The 21,166-nt window shown below is 45.1% G+C and overlaps 1 protein-coding gene across 2 annotated transcripts in view; it reads right to left on the bottom strand.

Moving 5' to 3' along the window:
- Positions 1-6,997: 6,997 nt before the first annotated feature.
- Positions 6,998-21,166, bottom strand: part of LOC310788879 (frizzled-3-like) — a 39,222-nt gene continuing 25,053 nt past the window's right edge. Inside the window, exons 2-10 of one of the 2 annotated variants that reach the window (XM_083650457.1) lie at positions 17,676-17,872; positions 16,933-17,235; positions 16,324-16,486; positions 15,803-16,102; positions 15,259-15,510; positions 10,404-10,552; positions 9,220-9,331; positions 8,309-8,466; positions 6,998-7,676 (exon numbers count right to left, since the gene is read on the bottom strand). In XM_083650457.1, the coding sequence (XP_083506583.1) occupies positions 7,451-7,676; positions 8,309-8,466; positions 9,220-9,331; positions 10,404-10,552; positions 15,259-15,510; positions 15,803-16,102; positions 16,324-16,486; positions 16,933-17,235; positions 17,676-17,872 (1,860 nt within the window). In that variant the 3' untranslated portion in view covers positions 6,998-7,450. Of the gene's footprint in view, positions 7,677-8,308; positions 8,467-9,219; positions 9,335-10,403; positions 10,553-15,258; positions 15,511-15,802; positions 16,103-16,323; positions 16,487-16,932; positions 17,236-17,675; positions 17,873-21,166 lie in introns of both variants that reach the window. The other variant, XM_083650456.1, reaches the window with a different exon arrangement.

Genomic DNA, 21,166 nt, shown 5'->3' with positions numbered 1-21,166 from the left:
CTAGAAGTTTCGGTTCGATTCCCGATCGAGGAGAAATGTTGTTCCTCAAAATGGTCTCCCATCTCTTTAACATGGCTGGAAACACCCGCCCAAGCCTCAGACACTTTTGAATGGCAAGAGCCAGAGGAAAGAGTGAAAACCGCTGAGAAAACCTGCGTTAAGAAGTCTGACCTGGTGGCAAAGAGGGTTAGCTTGCTGCCCTGCAGTATTGAGACCTCAATCTCCTTTGAGGTTGTGGGCTCGAGTCTCCGTCAGTTTTGAATGGTGACAGCCAGAGGAAAGAGACAAAAGCGCCCAGAGATTAGCTATGTCCAAGTCCAACCGATTCTGCGTAACTATTGACTAAAAGCTCAAATATAGCCTTTTCCAGATTTTGCCCTATAGCCAGGCACTTCAAAAGTCATACGGTGAGAAATACAGCATCAGTGGCAGTGACTTTGTGGTTCACAGTCTATGTCAGCTGCCTCCAGAGAAAGAGGTTGTGTGTTCTCAGCTGGAATGTGTACAGGTTTTTTGAGGCAGCAAAGTTATTTGTATTTGAATAAAAGTGTAAATAGGCGTAAACATCTTCTTTTAGTTTTTATTACACTTCTAATTAATTTGAGGATATTAAAGTGTTAACATAAATGTTCTTCAATAAACTATACTGCAAAGGAGGGGTTTCTACAGTGAGTTTTGATCCCTCGTCTATCAGAACAGAGACAATTGCACTACTCACCACTCAGCCACACAGACAGACCCATAGAGCTCAGGCTTATACCATCCATGACACACAGACAGAGGCAGAGGAAACAAATATTTTTTTATAAATATTTGTATAAAATAAATAACATTTGTAAAAACCCACGTATTTGTGCTTTTCTGAATACCAGGTTCGGCTCCACCCCTAGTTCAAACCTCTAGCAGGTTGTTGGAGGATACTGATTGGCTGTTCAATAAAGTAATTACTAATTAACACCAGAAGGTGTCCCCTGGTGGCACACTGAGTTGAGTGTGTAGTTTACCATGTAAGCCTCAGTTCTCCCACAGTGACCTGCTTCAAATCCAGCCTGTGGGATTTTGTTGCATGTTCTTCTCTCTTCCTCTCTCTCTCTGTCTCTCCCACAAGCATAACATGTCTGAAATAAAAAAACAACATAAAGGAAGAGCTCTTATCTTTGTTTTTTACCATTACATTTTTCTGAGACTTTATGAGCCCCCCCCCCCCAACCACACACACACACACACTCACACATCAGCTTTATGTTGATTGACAGCTGAAATGTAACCAGACATGTCAAACTTTTTACAGCGGGATTTTGACCAAACTCCATTCTCTCTCTCTCTTTCATTATCTCTCCATGTCGCTCACTCAAAAGAAAGTCAGGCTTCCTTCAGGTACAATCAGGACGTTCAGCTTGGGTGGTGGTGGTGGTGGTGGTTGCTTAACCCTGTGCTAAAACTCTGGTGTCACTCCACATTTACTCTTTAGGCTTTAGGCAAGGTGTCACAATAGTCTACTGGAAACCCCCCCCCCCCCCCCCACACACACACACCAGCTTTATGTTGAGCTGAAATGTAACATTTTTAAAACCAGACAGGTCAAACTTTTTACAGTGGGATTTTTGCCAAACTCTGTTCTCTCTCTCTCTCTCACTGTCTCTCTATGTCGCTCACTCAAAGGAAAGCCAGGCTACCTTCAGGTAGCCTGGGTAAACCCAGCCTCCACGTGACCTCTATGTGCTATCAGTCACGAAGAAACCTACGCTACAGGCATGGCCTGTGATGTCACGTTGAAGACTGGGTTTACCCAGGCTAACCTTCAGGTACATTCAATTAAATTCAGCTTGGGGTGTGTAGTTTAGTTTACCATGGAAGCTTCAGTCCTCCCACAGTAACCTATAGCCAGGCACTTCAAAATTCATACAGAGAGAAATACAGTCATATAGAGAGAAATACAGCATCAGTGGCAGTGCCTTTGTGGTTCACTGTGTATGTCAGCTGCCTTCAGAGGAAGAGGTTCTGAGTTCTAACCTGGGGTGTGCACAGACTGAACTTTCATCTGTGTTTATTTAGGCAGCAAAGCTATTTCTTATTTGAATAAAAGTGGAAATACGCATAACAATCTTCTTTTAGTTTTTATTACACTTCTGATTAATTTGAGGATATTAAAGGCAGACTGATGTTAAACACAGTGCAGTGCTGCAGTGCTGTAATATGTCTCCTCCATCGGGAATCGAACCAACAGTCCCCCTGTCAGGTAGCAACACAGACACAGTGACTCAGCCTGCTGAGCTATGAGCTGTTTGGAGTTTACCTTCTGAATTCAGGGTAAGAAAAATCCCACAATGGAAATAAGCCTTTTGATTGATTGACTTTATTCATGGATATAGAGACAATAAAAGATCCAAGGGATAACATGCAAAAGTGTAAACACTTATTTCCAACATGGTCCCTGATGTTTTATTGTGTTCTCAACCTCAACCAATGATTTTTTTAATGTACTGTATGTATTCCTGCTAGGCAGTTGTATATGTATGTTTTTATCAATTATCAAATAAATTCAATCAATCAATCAATCAATCAATCAAAAGGCTTATTTCCATTGTGGACTTTTTCTTACCCTGATATTAACCTAACCAATCACCAGTCTGCATGCCTAAATCCAACCAATCATCACTCATCACGCCTAAAACCCAACCAATCATCACTCATCATGCCTAAACCTAACCAATCACTCCTCATGCCTAAACCTTTGCATGTGAAAGTTTTTACCATTGCCTTGTGGTCACTTGTAGTATTATAGCTATATATTTTTTATATTCTTTGGGCAAATTAATTAAAAAACTACATTTATTTTGAATGTGCTAACGTGCCATATCTGGTTTTATTTGGGGGGGGGGTAGCTCATTATAAAGTAACTTTGAAGTCATGAAAATCGGCCATTTTCTTAGCCCCCCCACATATTGGTCTAGCCTCCCCCGAGCCCCCCCATTAAAAATTATATGCATGAGGTCAGCTGATCTGGAATAAGAGCACAGAAATCCTAAAAAAAGTTTTATTCAACTGCATGTAAAAGTAGTCACAACAGTTTCAAACTGCAAATAAATTACAATTGAAGGCAAATACCTCTCAATTTCATAATTCACAATATTGTTATGGTTGTGAACCCATCCTGGATGCTTGCTGTGAGTCATCTTCTCCCTCCAATTTCAGTTCACCCTCTATGAAGCTTTACTGCAATCTGATATCAGAAAGATGGGAGCAGGGCAAACTCTTCATTCTAATGTAATGTCTCGCTATGAGACTAATGTTCACAAATACAGACTTAAGCGAATTGACGTAGGACCCGAGGATTAGATCTTTCCAAGCTGGAATCGAGTGAGTTGTGTTGAGGCAAACGGTACAGTAGGCCTCTCAGTCCAAGTCGGAGGTAAAAGCACAATGCTTACAGTGTGTGGAAGCCAACAGAAGAGTACAGACAGTATCGCCTTAGGTCCAAAATAAGATCAGCATGGCTACATGTACAGAACACACACACAGCAGACTGCGGAGAGGCAATATGGGCAGCAGAAGGCAGATGTGAGGCAGGTTAAGTCGTCAGGTAGGACAGACAACTTAGGTTCAACAGATACAGCTGAAGTAGGTAGATGATGGATGATGATGGTAGAGAAAGGCAGACAGACGGGAGGAGAGAGGCAGCAGGTGTATCTGAATGCAAGGCCAGTGTGTTCGCTAGGTACAAACTAAAGAGGTAGACTGTGAAAACAAAGAGCCGGCTGACAGAGAGACAGCTACAGATCCATTGGTGTGTGGCAGTGTTAGTGATGCATGGTTCAACCCAGAACCCGAAGGAGCAAAGGTTCTGCACACCTAAAAATGACAGGTGGAGGAGGAGGGAAAACCAGACTGAATCAAAAGGAAATAACTCCTGCACACTGTCTGCAAATGCAAAAGGTTTTATTTAACAGAAAGAATAACGTTTAGCTCCTGAGACCTTCATCAGATTCATCTGATGAAGGTCTCAGGAGCGAAACATAAGTGTGCAGGAGTTATATTCTTTTGATTCAACCCAGAACCCACAAGTTCCTTTTTAACAATACTCCACTCTGCTCGACCTGGGTTCAATTTCATAGTATTTCTGAAACATGCACTAGCAATTGAATTACATTTGTTGGGTTAGTTCAGGTTTGTTAACGAGATGAGATTTGAAAAAGAAAAAAGCATCCAATCAATTGTGCGCGCATGTGTGTGTGTACTGTATGTGTACAGGTACAGAGGAGGCTGAGCGTGCATGGTGAGGAGGCTGAGCGTGCATGGTGAGGAGGCTGAGTGTGCATGGTGAGGAGGCTGAGCGTGCATGGTGAGGAGGCTGAGCGTGCATGGTGAGGAGGCTGAGTGTGCATGGTGAGGAGGCTGAGCGTGCATGGTGAGGGAGGAGGCTGAGCCTGCATGGTGAGGAGGCTGAGTGTGCATGGTGAGGAGGCTGAGTGTGCATGGTGAGGGAGGAGGCTGAGCGTGCATGGTGAGGAGGCTGAGTGTGCATGGTGAGGAGGCTGAGCGTGCATGGTGAGGGAGGAGGCTGAGCGTGCATGGTGAGGAGGCTGAGCGTGCATGGTGAGGAGGCTGAGTGTGCATGGTGAGGAGGCTGAGTGTGCATGGTGAGGAGGCTGAGCGTGCATGGTGAGGGAGGAGGCTGAGCGTGCATGGTGAGGAGGCTGAGTGTGCATGGTGAGGAGGCTGAGCGTGCATGGTGAGGGAGGAGGCTGAGCGTGCATGGTGAGGAGGCTGAGCGTGCATGGTGAGGAGGCTGAGTGTGCATGGTGAGGAGGCTGAGTGTGCATGGTGAGGAGGCTGAGCGTGCATGGTGAGGGAGGAGGCTGAGCGTGCATGGTGAGGAGGCTGAGTGTGCATGGTGAGGTACAGAGGAGGCTGAGCGTGCATGGTGAGGGAGGAGGCTGAGCGTGCTTGGTGAGGAGGCTGAGCGTGCATGGTGAGGGAGGAGGCTGAGCGTGCATGGTGAGGAGGCTGAGCGTGCATGGTGAGGTAGGTAGAATAAGGGTTTGTGGAACAAAACAAAAGCTATGGAAAAAGAAGCACTTACACTGCCTAACTGTACATTTACGCTTGTATAGTAAATGTCGCAGCAAATGCGAGGAGCAGTTTGTGACTTTGTTTTTAAGAACAAAAGAGCAACATGAACGCTGAGCACACACAGTAGTTCGTTACATATCACCATTGATGAAAACTGAATTTAATGAAATAAGCTTACTCTCCAATAACAGCCCTTTACGCATATGAAGTATCTCAGTGCTGTTATGTTTTAATTCAGAGTTTATGCCACCATGCGGCCTGAATGCAGGTCTTGTACCTGGATTGGAATGCACACTGAATATGATCATATAAGGCTTGGCCAGTGATCCTAGATCAATGCTTTTTTTTTTATATGAAGCCTTGCCATAACATTCCCTTTAGTCAGTATTTGGACTGTAACACATCAATAGGTTTCTCAAAAGCATCTTAGCAAAGAGTGTCTTTGACCTTTGACCTTGGAGAACACATCCACCAAATTTTAACATTTATACAGATTTACATAAGCCTCACCACACACTCAACTTCAAAAAGGACAAGTTGAAGAACTGGCCCTGGTAGATGGCCAAAGTTGCAAGTAGGAGTTGATCTCTGAGATAAAACAATTGTCCTTCCAGTAGCTTTTGAGTAATAACTGTCCAGTAGGCTATATTCTAACTTGTGTATTCGAAAATGTGTGATAATGTTTTAGATACATGGATTGATCGGTTGATGCAACTGACTGAAAATGCAACGGTTGTGCTCACTGGCATCTTGTTTCTTTCCAACACCTCTTCTTCTGTTGTAGAATGCCTCTGTGGGAAAGAGACAGTCGTGCCTCAAATGGTTTTGGGGAGTTCAGCTCTGGATGCTGGCCTGGCAGACGGCAGTATGTGTGCATGTAAGCACGCTGAGAAGGTGCTCCTGTTCATTCCATCCAAATAGCATCTACACATATATTAACCCCCTCCCTCCCACAAAACATTCTCTTTTCTCTTCATCCATTCATCAATCCATGCAGCTCTCCCTCCATCATGCGTTCTCTGTCCACCAGGGGGGAGAAGCGAGCTGTTTAAAACTAAACATGTCATGTACACTTGGGTCTCTCACTCTCTCTCACTCACACACACACTCTCTCTCTCTCTCACACACACACACACACACACACACACACACACACACACACACTACAGTGCAGCAGAAAACACCAACAATTTTTCACAGTATAAAAATATTTCACTAATCCACAGAGAGGTCCACCGTTTCACATTAGGCCTATATTGGTCAGTCTCTCACAATGACAAAACGTCTTCCACGTAGAACTAGTAGTCCAGACCTCCTCAGTGACTGCATGTCCAAGACAAACGAAGACTGGGACCAGGCGAGTCTCAGTCAAGACTGAGATCAAACAGGGCCAAGACTGAGACTGAAAAAGTCAAGCGTTACATGAGATGATACCAAAATAGTGGGCAAACCATTCAGGATTGTTACAAAAATTATACTTGGCAGTGTTGACATATTTGGTTGGAAGGATATAAGACTAGGACTTGAAAAATTACCATCATAAGACTAGTCAAGCCAGTGTCAAAACCAAGAACCAGGCTGATGTACTACTGCATACATGTATGGTACATCCATGTACGGTGGCAGAGATAAGACTCTGGCCTCCACATGCAGAACTTAATAAGCCATAGAAAGTACGACTGCAGGCAATACTTGTATTCCATGTGGGAGTTCTTGTCCACAGCATCTCCCTGCAGACATGGTGACTCAGTGTCTGTTTCGTGGCCAACGCTAGCTCAAGCTTGTCTGGTCCCGACGAAAACTTTCCCTGAATAGCTTCCGAGAAGAGAGAAGCCTCACTGATGTAACCACAAAATGAGTCAACTGCCAGAGAAGTAATTTCGAATGATTTACAAAAAATACTTCTCCGGCTTTTAGAGTGGAATTTAGTCGACTCCGCGAGAGACCGATACCTTAAGAGCAGGGATGAGCAACTGGCGGCCCCCCCAACCTCACTCAGTGCGGCCCCTCAGGGGCGTATGATGGTTAGGGGAGGGGAACACAGAAAGCATGTCACATACCTGGCAATGCTCCCCATTTTCACGGGGAGCATCCCGACTGTATGACAGGTTCAGAGTCAGGTTCACCTGTGGACCTGCTGCCCATTAGCCTGCACTGCTAACACATGACCAGGAACGAAGTGCCACTGAACAACATGAAAAATCACCACCATGGTCACATGACTTGCACAGGTGTACAGCCAGTAAATGGCCACAGCCCCTCACTGGAACAAGACATTCACCATCCTCTTAGAGGAAAATGGCGACACACTAATCAGAAGGATGTCAAGGGCAACATCTTCCTCCATCATCTTCCCCCATCAAATCTCTGACTCTCCTCAGGCGCTGGTGCCGTCGTCCCCGGCTACCCGGCTCTCGCTCGCCGTGGTCCCGTGGGTGATGAGGGTAGGCGGGGCCTCAGACAAGTCTTGCTGGCTGCCGTGCCCCGATTGGCCGTCCATCTGATGGAGGCTATTGTGAGTGGACAGCGGGTGGTCGAGACATGGCGTGCTGCCATGGAAACTGCGCACTTCGGCACCTTTGTTAGTAGCCACAGTATCACACCTGGGAGGGGAGGAGGAGGAAGAGAGAGGAGAGGGAAGAAGGGATATCAGTTCTCTCCAAAACCCTCACCTACATCAAGGTCAAACCTTGTGCAGACTAGGGATGCAAATCAATTTCCTTAATTGATTAATTGGTCAGGTTAACAATCAATGAATCGATTCATCATTATTTTAAAAACTGCTTTTGACATACAAAATATAAAATACAAAATACACCTGTCTTTAGGCCTACCCAACAAGTTGATCAACCAACTAAACGTCCTGCATTAGCTGTCATTGTGCTTGTGGATGTGAGATATTTCAACATTGTATTACAATGTTTACAATGATTACTGTTGTCTTTTTGGGTGTAATTCTCCACCATGGACTTTCTGTCTGCTAGCTTGGCTTTCTTCTTCCTCTGTATAAGCAGTGGAAGTTACATTTTGCCCTTGTGGTGTTAAATCATTTCAGAAAAGAAAAGAAAAATGATAAAATAGCACATAGTCTACATTGTCGATTAATCGGTTAACATATAGTTTGATCGATCAAGTTCTTAATGATCGATTAATCGATTGTCGATTAATCATTAACATCCCTAGTCCAGACGTCCAGCCAGACGGACAGACGGCTAGATGGATGCTCGTGCTGTACCTGTGGTCAGGCGAGCGGTGCAGGCTGCTGTGGTAGCTGGCCTTGCTGTGGACACTGCTGGCCTTGCTCCTGGTGGAGGCGGGGTGGTGCGGCCTGACCGGCTCGTCGGGGTCGTCCAGGGTAGCCAGGTGGGTGGAGGAGGCATGGGTGGAGGTGCCCTGCAGGAGGGTACAGAGGGTTTATTTTTGGTTTTGTTTTATTTTTTACTTGAGTGGGGTTCAGGTTGTCACAAACAAAGATATACAGTACATTATATAGTACAAATATATACAGTACATTATACAGTACAAAGGAAGTCTGTGCTTAGACTATAATCAACGTTCTAGATTTTTGTTGATCAAACTCTACCGTTGTAGAGTTGTATGATGCATTTTCTATCTGCTCATGAGCAGTGTGATATAACATCATCAGAGTTGATATTAGGAGGGAGTCAGATCATCTGATTGGGTCTGTGAATGACTGTCAGTTGTCAGAACTACAGTACTACTACTACAACAAGCATGATTCCACAAGGGGGTTCAGATTAGGGACTTTCTGCTGTACTTCTATCACTACTACTATTCTTCCTATTACCACTTCACTTTACACGTTGCTATAGCAACAGCCATGATTACCAAAGGGTTCAGATGAGCAAGGTTCTATTATAGTTTCACCACTAGGACAATTAATACTACTACTGCCGCTAGTGGTATTAATGATATCATTAATTATAATATTAATAATAATATTATATTAACAATATTATATTAATATTATTATAATATTATTAATATGATAATATAATAATAATAATATATTAATAATATTGTAATATTAATATTAATTGTACTGCTGCTGCTATTAGTACTACCACCATTATTACCCATAGCAGTACTATTGCTACTGTTGGCTATACATGTTTGCTGTTGTACCTGGGTGGATGTCCCTCTGGACTTCCTGATGATGGGGGTGTGCGGGTCTCGCAGCAGGGACTGGGCAAAGTCTGGCTGCTCCTGCAGCACTTGGCGAGACTCATTCACCCCACTGCTGCAGGGGGGAGAGGGTGGGGGAGGGGAGGGGAGGGGGGCGACCCGGGGGAAGGGCAGATAGAGGGTAGTGGTACAGGCAGGGGGGAGGCGCAGGGGAGTGGGGAGACACGAGGGGTGCAGCAGACACAGTGGGGGAGGAGAGCAGGGGAGAGAGAGGAGGAGACAGGGAACGCAGGAAGAGAGAGGGGGAGATGCAGCGTGGAGGGTTGGAAGAGATGAGGGAGTGAGGAACGCAAGGAGGAGCGCAGAGAGAGAGAGAGAGGGAAGGTGGGGAGAGGTGAGGGAGACGCAGAGGGCCAGGAGACAGAGGAGGACAGGGTTAATGTTCTGCTGTTGAGGGTGGGAGGACGAAGGTGCAGAAGACAGCCTCGTGTCACCATGGAGACAAATACTGCGTTTGTGCGTGTCTGTGTAAGCACTGATGTTAGTTTACTGCGTGGACCTTGATACCAAATATACTACTTGAACATCTGTCTGAAGCTATGGTCTGAAGCAATGAATTCACATGCAAAAAACTGCAAAAAATATATAAATAAATAAGTCAACACGCATTTGTGTACAAACATGTACTCACACACGTGATTTATTTATATCCTCAAAAAAAACAAAAAAAACAGTACAAACAGTACAGATGCAATAACGAGGTACTACTACCAGTTATGTGCTTATTTGACTAACACAGGCATATGCATCAAATATTGGTGGTGCTGGGTTTGCTAGGCTATATATATATATATATATATATATATATGCCTTGCTGCTATCTTGTCTTTGTTCTTCTTCCCTGAGTTTGTCTTATATCATTTTGTTTTACAATTGTTGATAACTTAGATCTAGTTCAGCTCATTATCTGTAAAGTCCCTGAGATACGCTTGTGATGAAGGGAATGGGATATATCAATAAACTTGAACTTGATAGCGGCAAAATAACCTCTGTTGACTATTCTATTATGGATTAGAATTGATGTGACTTGCTTTCACTTCATGTCCTTGCAAAATCAGGCAAGATTATTCAAGAGATTCAAAAACAAACACACAAACAAACAAACGCATCCAATCTCTGCTTACTCTTTTCGTCTGCGCCCATGCAGGAAGCCGGCCCATTCAAAACAGGTCTTCTTGCTGCCCACCCAGAAGACAGAGGGAATCCCCACCACCAACATCATCAGGTATTTCATCAGGAACACAACCAGGGCCGGGCGCCTGCTCTGCTCAACCTATAGGAGAGATCACAACATCAATATGAAACATGATCACAATCATAAGATCATGAGGTGGGCGAAATGCAGGCGACTGAATAATCTACCTGACATGACTGACAAATAGAATAGAATAGAATCTTGTATTGTCCATTAACGGAAATTTGCTTTGTGTAGACCAGCTACGCATTTATGAACATCTTTTTTTATCAAGTTATTTCACATTTCTTTCTCCCCAATTGTACTTGGCCAATTCCCCCTGCTGTCCTGGTCACTGCTCCACCCCCTCTGCCGATCTGGGGAGAGATGTAGACTAGCACCATGCTTCCTCCAATACATGTGCAGTCGCAAGCCGCTTCGTTTCACCTGACAGCAGATGCCTGAGTTTTGGAGATATCGGCCGCAGAGATGTCTGCCTTCTCTTGAATACAATAGAACTGGGTGGCACTCGGCTTGTGGTGCTCAAAGTGCCGATATCTCCAAAACTCAGGCAACTATCCCAAAACGATATACGTAGATGGATAAATAGCACTACAGGAGAGAGGAAAAATATGCATTTTGCATTTTAGGGTGAGCTGTCCCTTTAAGGGTCCATAGTATGCAGTAATGGTTGAAGGCCTAGCTGTGGTGGGTGGGTCTAACCATGAAAAAAGAAAAAAGAGGTATGTTTTAATCAGCCTTGGTCCGTCTAGTCTGGGCTGAGATTAAATGTCTCAGACTGGGGTCCCAAGATGAAAAAAAAACCTTGTGCCCACAGTGAAGGGCCACAACACCCACAATGCCCACACAATCTAATTATCCCAAAATATGTGCAGTTGTACACACACACACACACACACACACACACACACACACACACACACACACACACAGACCCCCTCTAGGGGAAAGATCATATGACACACAGCAATATTGAAATTCCAGAGCGACAATAGGAGAGAAAGGGGGTCTTTTTTCATGGACACGGACACACACACACACACACACACAGCTACACATGCGCACACGAACAAACACACGTGTAACATAAGCATTTGCACCTGCCTGCACATAAAGTTACAGTCAGTCATAAAATAGCTTACACTTTCTATCATATAAACGACTGTTACAGCACTCGAACGTAATAGTCACAAAACATGGACACACACAGACACACACACACACACACACACACACACACACACACGTTTGTTTGACTTTGCCTGAAGTCGATCCACTGACTCACATTCATCGCCTCATCCTAACCCAGAACTATCTCTTTCTGAAGCAGATGAAAAGACACTTTTCACATCTTGTGCTTCACATGTGAAATTGAGGAGAAGCTTTCATCACCTTTTAATACGTCTGCAGCATGCGTGTGTGATGTGTGTGTGTGTGTGCGTGTGTGCGTGTGCGTGTGTGTGTGTGTGTGTGTGTGTGTGTGCGTGCGCGTGTGCAGTGAGTGTGTGCGCGCGTGTGTGTGCAGTGTGTGCGTGCATGTGTGTGTGTCTGTGCAGTGTGTGTGTGCGCGCGTGTGTGTGTGTGTGTGTGTGTGTGTGTGTGTGCGCGCGTGCGCGCACATATCAGAGAGGGCTGGAGTGTGTTTGTGTCAGCATTGTGTGAATTCACTAGGTTATTAATTTAGCGCCTGACTGTGTAAGACGCCGCACTCCCACCGGCCCCCCAACCTCCCCTCATAACCGCTACAAAGACCTCATAGAACACAGGCAGCAGAGCATGACCGAACAAGCCCAGAGAGACAGAGAGAGAGAGAGAGAGAGATGAAGAGGATGGATGGAGGAGGAAGAGCGACTGAAAGAGAGGAGAGGGAAAGTATTGTGTGAGAACCAGTGGAGAGGGAGTGGGAGGGAGAAAGAGAAAATGAGACAGGATGAGAGAGAGAGAGACACACAGACACACACACACACACACACACACACACACACACACAGATGAAGTCACTGCTTTTGTGCGAAGTTGGATTTGAGAGTGGTATTAGCTGAGGTAATGATGCACACTGCCCTCTGCTCCCTCTCCTCCACTTACATGCAGAACCGTCATCTCCATCTCTGGCCCTGTTCAGGCCTGGTATTAACATGCGTCCTGGGTGTTCCGATCACAAGTGGACAGCCCTATGTAGGTCAGTTCACACCTGGCATTAGAATTAGAGCCCGACCAATATATCGGCCCACCGATGTTATTGGCCGATATTGGCCGATAACCGATATATTGGTATCGGCCGATATGTTGGCCGATATGCCGATATTTTTTTATTTTGTATTTTTTAAGTCATAGACAACATGTTGTGTATATTTGATCGTTATATTTTATATTTGTTATATTTGTGTTTTTGTATTTCTAGTTATTTATAATTATTAAATCCCCAGTTAAGTTTACTGTTTCATTGCATTGATGTCAATTTGGACAATAAAGTTTATTGATAAGCTGTAAAATATCCTGCCTACATTACATATCTCAAGTCATGTCAAGTCTTTGTCTTTGTCAAGTGTTTGATATTTGAGGGATCATTGCAAAAACATTTTGTAATATAATGTGTATATTTAATATAAGAATATCGGCCGATATATCGATATCGGAATTTTTTTTACTCCCTAATATCGGTATCGGCATCGGCCTAAAAAATCTGGTATCGGTCGGGCTCTAATTAGAATGTGTCTCCACATGCGTCTCGAGTGACCACTTGAGATCGGATCTCACTTCCCCGCTCTATATGAAAGTAAACATGTACATAATTTCCATTTGCAAAGACCAAATGCAATGTTGTTTTTAATGGCAGTTTATAGTACAACGATTTATGATCGCCAGATGGACACCGTCATTCATCGTCATCTATGTACCGTACTCTAAAAAAATAGACAGCGGATAGCGCTCACAACACATGGGAAAGTGCTTTCAGTTCTCAGATGTACTGTACAGGTAACAAAAATGTTCTTATCCTTTTCTTCCATCAGCCCAAAGTAATGCAAATATTCCCAGGTTGTGAAGTTTATTGTTGTGTCCGTTCTGAAAGCGAGTTGGAGCCTCCGGACTCCACTGCGCGTCAACCAGCTGCTACAGCCTGCTTTTAATAATGCTCTGTACCAGCTGCTACAGCCTGCTTTTAATAATGCTATGTACCAGCTACTACAGTCTGCTTTTAATAATGCTATGTACCAGCTGCTACAGCCTGCTTTTAATAATGCTATGTACCAGCTACTACAGCCTGCTTTTAATAATGCTATGTACCAGCTGCTACAGCCTGCTTTTAATAATGCTCTGCAGCTGCTACAGCCTGCTTTTAATAATGCTATGTACCAGCTGCTACAGCCTGCTTTTAATAATGCTATGTACCAGCTGCTACAGCCTGCTTTTAATAATGCTCTGTACCAGCTGCTACAGCCTGCTTTTAATAATGCTCTGTACCAGCTGCTACAGCCTGCTTTTAATAATGCTATGTACCAGCTGCTACAGCCTGCTTTTAATAATGCTATGTACCAGCTGCTACAGCCTGCTTTTAATAATGCTATGTACCAGCTGCTACAGCCTGCTTTTAATAATGCTATGTACCAGCTGCTACAGCCTGCTTTTAATAATGCTATGTACATCCTCTGGTCAGTTGGGGCGCCTGTTCGGTGTAAAGGGGAACTGGGGGGGCGACTGCACATGTATCGGAGGAAGCATGTGCTGCGATCTGTGCTATTGGATCCCAATGCATCCTCAATGCATCTTGAGTGCGCTCACACCTGCACTTAGAGCTGTCCACTTGCTATCGGAACACCCAGGACGCATGTTGTAATACCAGGTGTGAACAGGGCCTCTATCTCACTCGCCCAAACAAGCGCGCACACTCGGATCGTCTCTCTCACTAATAAAACGTCCCAAAAAGGGAAGGGAACAGACAGCAGCTCCCAAAAATAGACTGTCTCACAACCAGTTGATAAAGGCCCCATGTTGAAATGTGCCCAGCTATTTTAAATAAATAGAAATAGCACGATTCATTCAAAAACGGATGTCTAGTACTTCTGTCCCTGTCCTCATTTTGGAGTTATTTTTATATGGAATTCCTTCACTGGAGAAGCACCTAACTCCCTCATTGGTGGCGCCAGCATGTTTACTACTCTCACACACAGAGACACACACACACACACACACACACACACACACACACACACGCACATACTCTCTCTCTCTCACAACTGTGTGTAGTCTGTCTATCTGTCTGTCTCCCTCTGAAATGTGTCTCTCTCACAGAAAGATACTGACACACACATACACACACTGTGTGTGTGTGTGTGTGTGTGTGTGTGTGTGTGTGTGTGTGTGTGTGTGTGTGTGTGTGCGTGCGTGTGTGCGTGTGCGTGTGTGTGTGTGTGTGTGCACACGCATGCCTGCGTGCATTAATTTACAACATCCCTCAGAAGACAGACGAGGCAGATGCTGAGAGGCCATCTGTGATGAGCTGCACAACGGGGGAAATATAGTTGTGATGATGTTTTGGAAATGTGGAACACACATGAATCATCTACGTACGTATGTCTCTGAAATACAGAAGATTATGAGTATAAGCTAGCTAGGCAATACAGCAACTGGGTCGCAAAAAAGACTCAGCTAATAGTCCTGCACGCATGCATACACACGCACGCACGCACGCACACACACACACACACACACACACACACACACACACACACACACACACACACACACACACACACACACAGAGAGACGGACACTCTCATCTTTACCTTGTATGGGCAGGGAATGTGGTAGTGCCTGCAGTTCTCCTCCACCCAGGTCGTCTCCCATACACCCCGGTAGGTATGCTCGTACAGGTAGCACCCGATCACAGTCAGCAAGGGCACCAGGTAGAGCACTGAGAACACGCCGATCCGGATCATGAACTTGACTAGTTTGGTCTGGTTCTCCTTCTCCAGAGGGATCTCCATGCGCACCCGGTTCAGAGCCACGATGCCCACGAGCAGGAGAGAGACGCCCACCTGAGCAGGGAGAGAGGGGGGAGACGAAGGAAGGAGGGGAGAGGATCAAAGATGAAAAACGACCAATTATTTGAATTCTGCTTGAAGAGCCGGATCACTGTCTGTCAGCTCGGCATCTACGCATCCGTTCATCCACTGATCCAGGCTCAGCCAACAATCCACCCACCCATTCTTCCATCAGACCACCCACTCATCTACCCAGTCATCCTCTCATCTACCCAGTCATCCTCTCATCTACGCATCAGCACTGTGCATCCCTCCCCCCACTCACCCGTCTTGTGACTGTACTCACCGCCACATTGAGGCAGAGCGGAGCCAGAACAAACCACCTCAGGGCGTCGACGTCATACAGGCCTATGAAACACACTCCACTTATCCCATCTCCTTCAATCTTGTTCAGGGCCAGCAGAGTGACAGTCAGGGTCCCCGGGAGGCCCCAGGCGCAGGCATGGAAGAGCAGGGCTTTCTTCTCAATGGCCTCGCTGCCCCATTTAGGCACAGCAGCCAGGAACCATGTGATGGTCAGTATGACCCACCACACACTGCCGGCCATGGTGAAGAAATACAGGACCATGAAGAACAGCGTGCAAGCCTGGCAGAGAACGGGAGAGAAAGAGAGGTTGGATGAAATGAAAAACAATCAAACAAACAAACAAAACAACAACAAAAACAAAAACAAAAACAATTTTTTTTTGGCAAGTGGTCTATAAATGGACTCCCAGTTCCTCATGAACCAGAAAGGCTTCTTAAAAACTTGTGAAGTATCCCTTTTAGTGCAGCTATCATCGATGGACATGATCTAAACCCCCTTACCTTGTTGTGAGAACCTTGTGTTATGGTCGAAGCACGGAATTGGGCGGGGTTGACTGCGTTACACGCTACCCTGTCCTCCAATAGGAAGCCCAGGAAGAACACCAGCGACACCATGACGTAACACACGGCATAGAAGATAATTGGCCGCTCAGGGTATCGGAACCTAGTGAGAATGAAAAATATAAAAAAAAATGTCAAAATTAGAAAACGTATCTTCGATTTATTTTGAGCATTTTCTACTTTGTTTTTCTTTAGTGTTATGGTAATGCCTATTATTATTATTATTATTATTATTATTATTATTATTATTATTATTATTATTATTATATTATTTACTTTAGCCCTTTTTTTTTTCTTTTTTTTACAAATTCTAGTATTTTTGCTTAAATATTTTTAATTCTCATACCCGTTCTCAATAAGCTGATATGGATGCTAAATAAAACCTCTGTGTTACTAACCTTGCAAGCAAGCTGGATTATCTCGCGAGCTTTGCGAGAAAATGAGATGTGTGCGAGAGAGGATGTGCGGTTTGGTTTGTGAAAACAAACAATACCTGGCAATGTCAGGTTACTGTGTTACCAGACAAAGACAACATTCACTCATTCAAACCTGGTAACATCGATGAGGAAGGTCAGGAAGGTGAAGAGCGTGGCGGACAGGCAGACGATGGAGACGACGCCGATGACGTAGCGGGCGAAGGTCAGCTCCTGGCGGCTGAAGAACATGGAGGGGCACGGGGCAGAGCAGTCCTTCTTGCCCATGAAGGTGTAGCCCAGCTCGGGGTCGATCTTCAGCTCTCTGGGGCACCAGAAGCCGTAGTCCCTCTGCACGGTCAGGGACGACTGGTCAGTGGGGTCCGAGGCCGTGAGCAGGTCCTCCGGACGAGGATAGGCCTCGTCGCAGTCTGGGAACCTGAAGGGGGAGACGACAACTACAAGTCAGATCACGTCTATGTTCATGAGAACACTCAGAGTCGGTCGGGCCTGTTAGAAGAGAGGGGCGAGAAGGAGAGTGAAAGAATGAAAGACAGCTGAGCAGAGATCAAAGAGGAGGAGGATAGAGAGATGAGATAGGAGGCGAGGAGAGGAGAGGAGGGAGACAAGTGGAGTTGGCATGAGTCCAAGACAGGCAGCCAGGATAGGAGCAGGGCAGTGTTGGGATTTATGCAAAACATATGCTACGAGTTCAGGCCTGGACGAATAAATATTCCACACAAAAAAACATACTGGTGGAATGCGTGAACTCAACTGTTGCTTTTATCTCACACACTTCAACAGCCTCAAACGCGGAGACGTCACTTGCATCATTTTCCCCCCACACGCACGCGCGCGCACAGACACACCCACACCCACCTGCTGCAGTCCATCTCGTCTGGCCAGGAAACCCCGAATATCTCCATCAGTTTGTGGCAGTCGTCCTTGGCGCGCTGGCAGAGGGCTCGGCACGGCATGGACACGCGGCCGTACTCGGTGCACACCGGGGCGTACAGGGCGCACAAGAACATCCTCAGCTCACCACTGCAGACCAGGTTCACCATGGGATGGAAGGGCTGCACAGGAGGAGAGGAGAGGTATTCATTTATGTGCAACTTTGCCACACAAAAAACGTTCTGAACAGAGTGAGAAAGACAGGAAATAAGTAAGAGAAGAAAGGGAAGAAGTAAGGAGATAACGCAGGGGTTCCCAACCTTTTTTGGCTCGTGACCCTACTTTGACGTCACGAAAGATCTAGGGACCCCACGACATTCAAATTCCGGTAGGCCTACACCATCGATAATGTCGTCAATGACGTTGTCAGTGATGTCACATAGTATGCTTCTTTCCCCCCACAGAATTCTGACTTTAATCTGAGAATTCTGACTTTAATCTGAGAATTCTGACTTTAATCTCAGAATCCTGATTTAAAGTTATAATCTCAAAGAGTTTCATAAAAATAAAAAATAAATAAGAATCACCCACAATGTTGATTGAGGCTATGGTCCATTGATGGAAGCCTTTGCAGTATATAGTGACATTATGTGACATTAGTATTGTCACATAATGTAATGCAACACTGTTTGGATGTCACCTGCAATTACCACTCATCGCTATAGGTGTCACCCAAGAGAACAAAGCTGAAATCTTAGAGATTATCACTTTAAACTCAGAACTAAAAAGTTAAGTTAAAAAAAAAAAAATCGCAAGTGACCCTAATTATCTTCGGTAGTATTAAGTCTGGTGTAAAAAAATTTTTTTTTTTTGTTTTGTTTTGTTTTATTTCAGGCGACCCTATTTGAATTCCAGGCGACCCCACAGTTAGGGTCGCGACCCTAAGGTTTTGAACCACTGAGATAACGGGATGGAAAGGAATGGAGATGATGAGAGAGAGAAAGAGATGAAGGGAAGAGAGAAGGGAGAAGAGGAGAAATGGTGGTAAAGAGTGTGGAGAAGAGCGTGTTGATGGTGTGTATTTTTGTAATGCAATATAGCGTTATGATCCATAATGGACGGTCCTAATGGTCTTTTGCAAACACACACACACACACACACACACACACACACACACACAAACGCTCAACACCAAGTTAACGGCCATCAGTGGCACATAAGTACAGGCTCATATTTAACCTGAAATAGCCATCAAAGAAGAGAGGGAGAGAGAGAGAGAGAGAGAGAGGAGGAGGAGTGTGTACACTGGAAACTCCTCCGCCTCAGACTTCTGCTCCTCCCATCAATATTGAGAAGCTCATGAAATATGCAGAGCACCAATCATCACATTACCCACAGAGCCCTTTGAAGTAGAATACTGCAAAGATGGACCTCTGAAGGTTGAGCCAGAGAGCCATGTGTCAGCATGCTGCTGGACAAACAAACAGCAGCCAGCACACACACACACACACACACGCGCGCGCGCGCGCGCGCACACACGTGGACACACACACACACACACACACACACACACAGACACACACACACACACACGCACACACACGCACACACACACACACAACATGTTTTTACTATGTTTGCTACTGTATGTGCTGCCTATGTGCTATGTGTCACCCTCAGCTGCTGCTCATCATTGCTGAAGCAGTTGTTTTCGCCTCACCTCCTCCCCTGACCACCACCAACGTCATGACTCCTGAAGAATTTCTATCCTATTCATCGCTGAGGCCCTCCTCTCATCATCTCAGGAGGAGCGTCATTATATCATGGAGTCATACGCCAAAATTAATTTGTTTATTGTACCATTAAAGCTTATTGAACTTTTCTACTCGTCCCTCATTATTGAACTATACTCATTATGTGTGGCACATCTATTCATGTATATCATTTGTCTGCACTAAGTGAGCCAAGCTGAGTGTTACATCTGAGGCAGCTGTTTCACACGAGGTAACAGAAATGAGAGAACCGTCGCGTGACGACGATGAATGGACACAAGAGCAGTGAAACCAAACACTTAACTAGTCTGCCCAGCGCCCACCACACTGCACTGTGTGAGCTATCCAGTACCCACCACACTGCACTGTGTGTGAGCTATCCAGTGCTGCCCACCACACTGCACTGTGTGTGAGCTATCCAGTGTCCACCCCACTGCACTGTGTGAGCTATCCAGTACCCACCACACTGCACTGTGTGTGAGCTATCCAGTGTCCACCCCACTGCACTGTGTGAGCTATCCAGTACCCACCACACTGCACTGTGTGTGAGCTATCCAGTGCTGCCCACCACACTGCACTGTGTGTGAGCTATCCAGTACCCACCACACTGCACTGTGTGTGAGCTATCCAGTACCCACCACACTGCACTGTGTGTGAGCTATCCAGTACCCACCACACTGCACTATGTGTGAGTTATCCAGTACCCACCACACTGCACTGTGTGTGAGCTATCCAGTACCCACCACACTGCACTATGTGTGAGCTATCCAGTACCCACCACACTGCACTGTGTGTGAGCTATCCAGCGCCCACCACACTGCACTGTGTGAGCTATCCAGCGTCCACCACACTGCACTGTGTGTGAGCTATGTGTGAAACAAAAAACTACACAACACTACACAAACTGTGTGTCTATGTATGTACTGTATGTGCGGATGTGGCCATTCATCAGTGAATGTGTGCGTTAGAGCACGAACGATATATTGGTCCACCGATATTATTGGCCGATATCGGCTGATAACCGATATATCAGTATCGGCCGATATGTTGGCCGATATTGCAGATATTTTTTTATTTTTATTTTTTTTACTTATAGACAGCATGTTGTGTATTTTTGATATTTTTTCTTAACTCAAGTTATATTTTATATTTGTTCTATTTGAGTTTTTGTATTTCTAGTTATTTATAATTATTAAATTCCCAGTGAAGTTTACAGTTTCATTGCATTGATGTCATTTTGGACAACAAAGTTTATTGATAAGCTGTAAAATATCCTGCCTACATTACATATCTCAAGTCATGTCAAGTCATATTATCTATGCGTTTGATATTTGAGGGATCATTGGAAAAAATTGTGTAATATAATGTGTATATATAATAAGAATATAAGAAACAATATATCGATATCTGGATTTTTTTACCCCCTAATATCGGTATCGGCATTGGCCTCAAAAATCCAGTATTGGTCGGGCTCTAGTGTGCGTGTGTGTGTGTCTGTGGGGGAATCTGGTCTTTTGAGTGTGTTTTGATCGTTCTCAATTGATGTGTTCAGTGTTCTAGATCTTCACATTAGAGAAACATCCTACCATGGGTGCAGCGGTGCATGAGCTCTGACATAGTTTTGAGTCTTGCACACTAACACACATTAGTGCACGCGCGCGCGCACACACACACGCGCACACACACACACACACACACACACAC

The sequence above is a fragment of the Poromitra crassiceps genome (assembly GCF_964638095.1).
Source record: "Poromitra crassiceps genome assembly, chromosome: 14".
Lineage (NCBI taxonomy): Eukaryota > Metazoa > Chordata > Actinopteri > Beryciformes > Melamphaidae > Poromitra > Poromitra crassiceps.
Note: the sequence above shows the minus strand (reverse complement) of the source record. Positions and strands in the feature narration are given on the sequence as shown.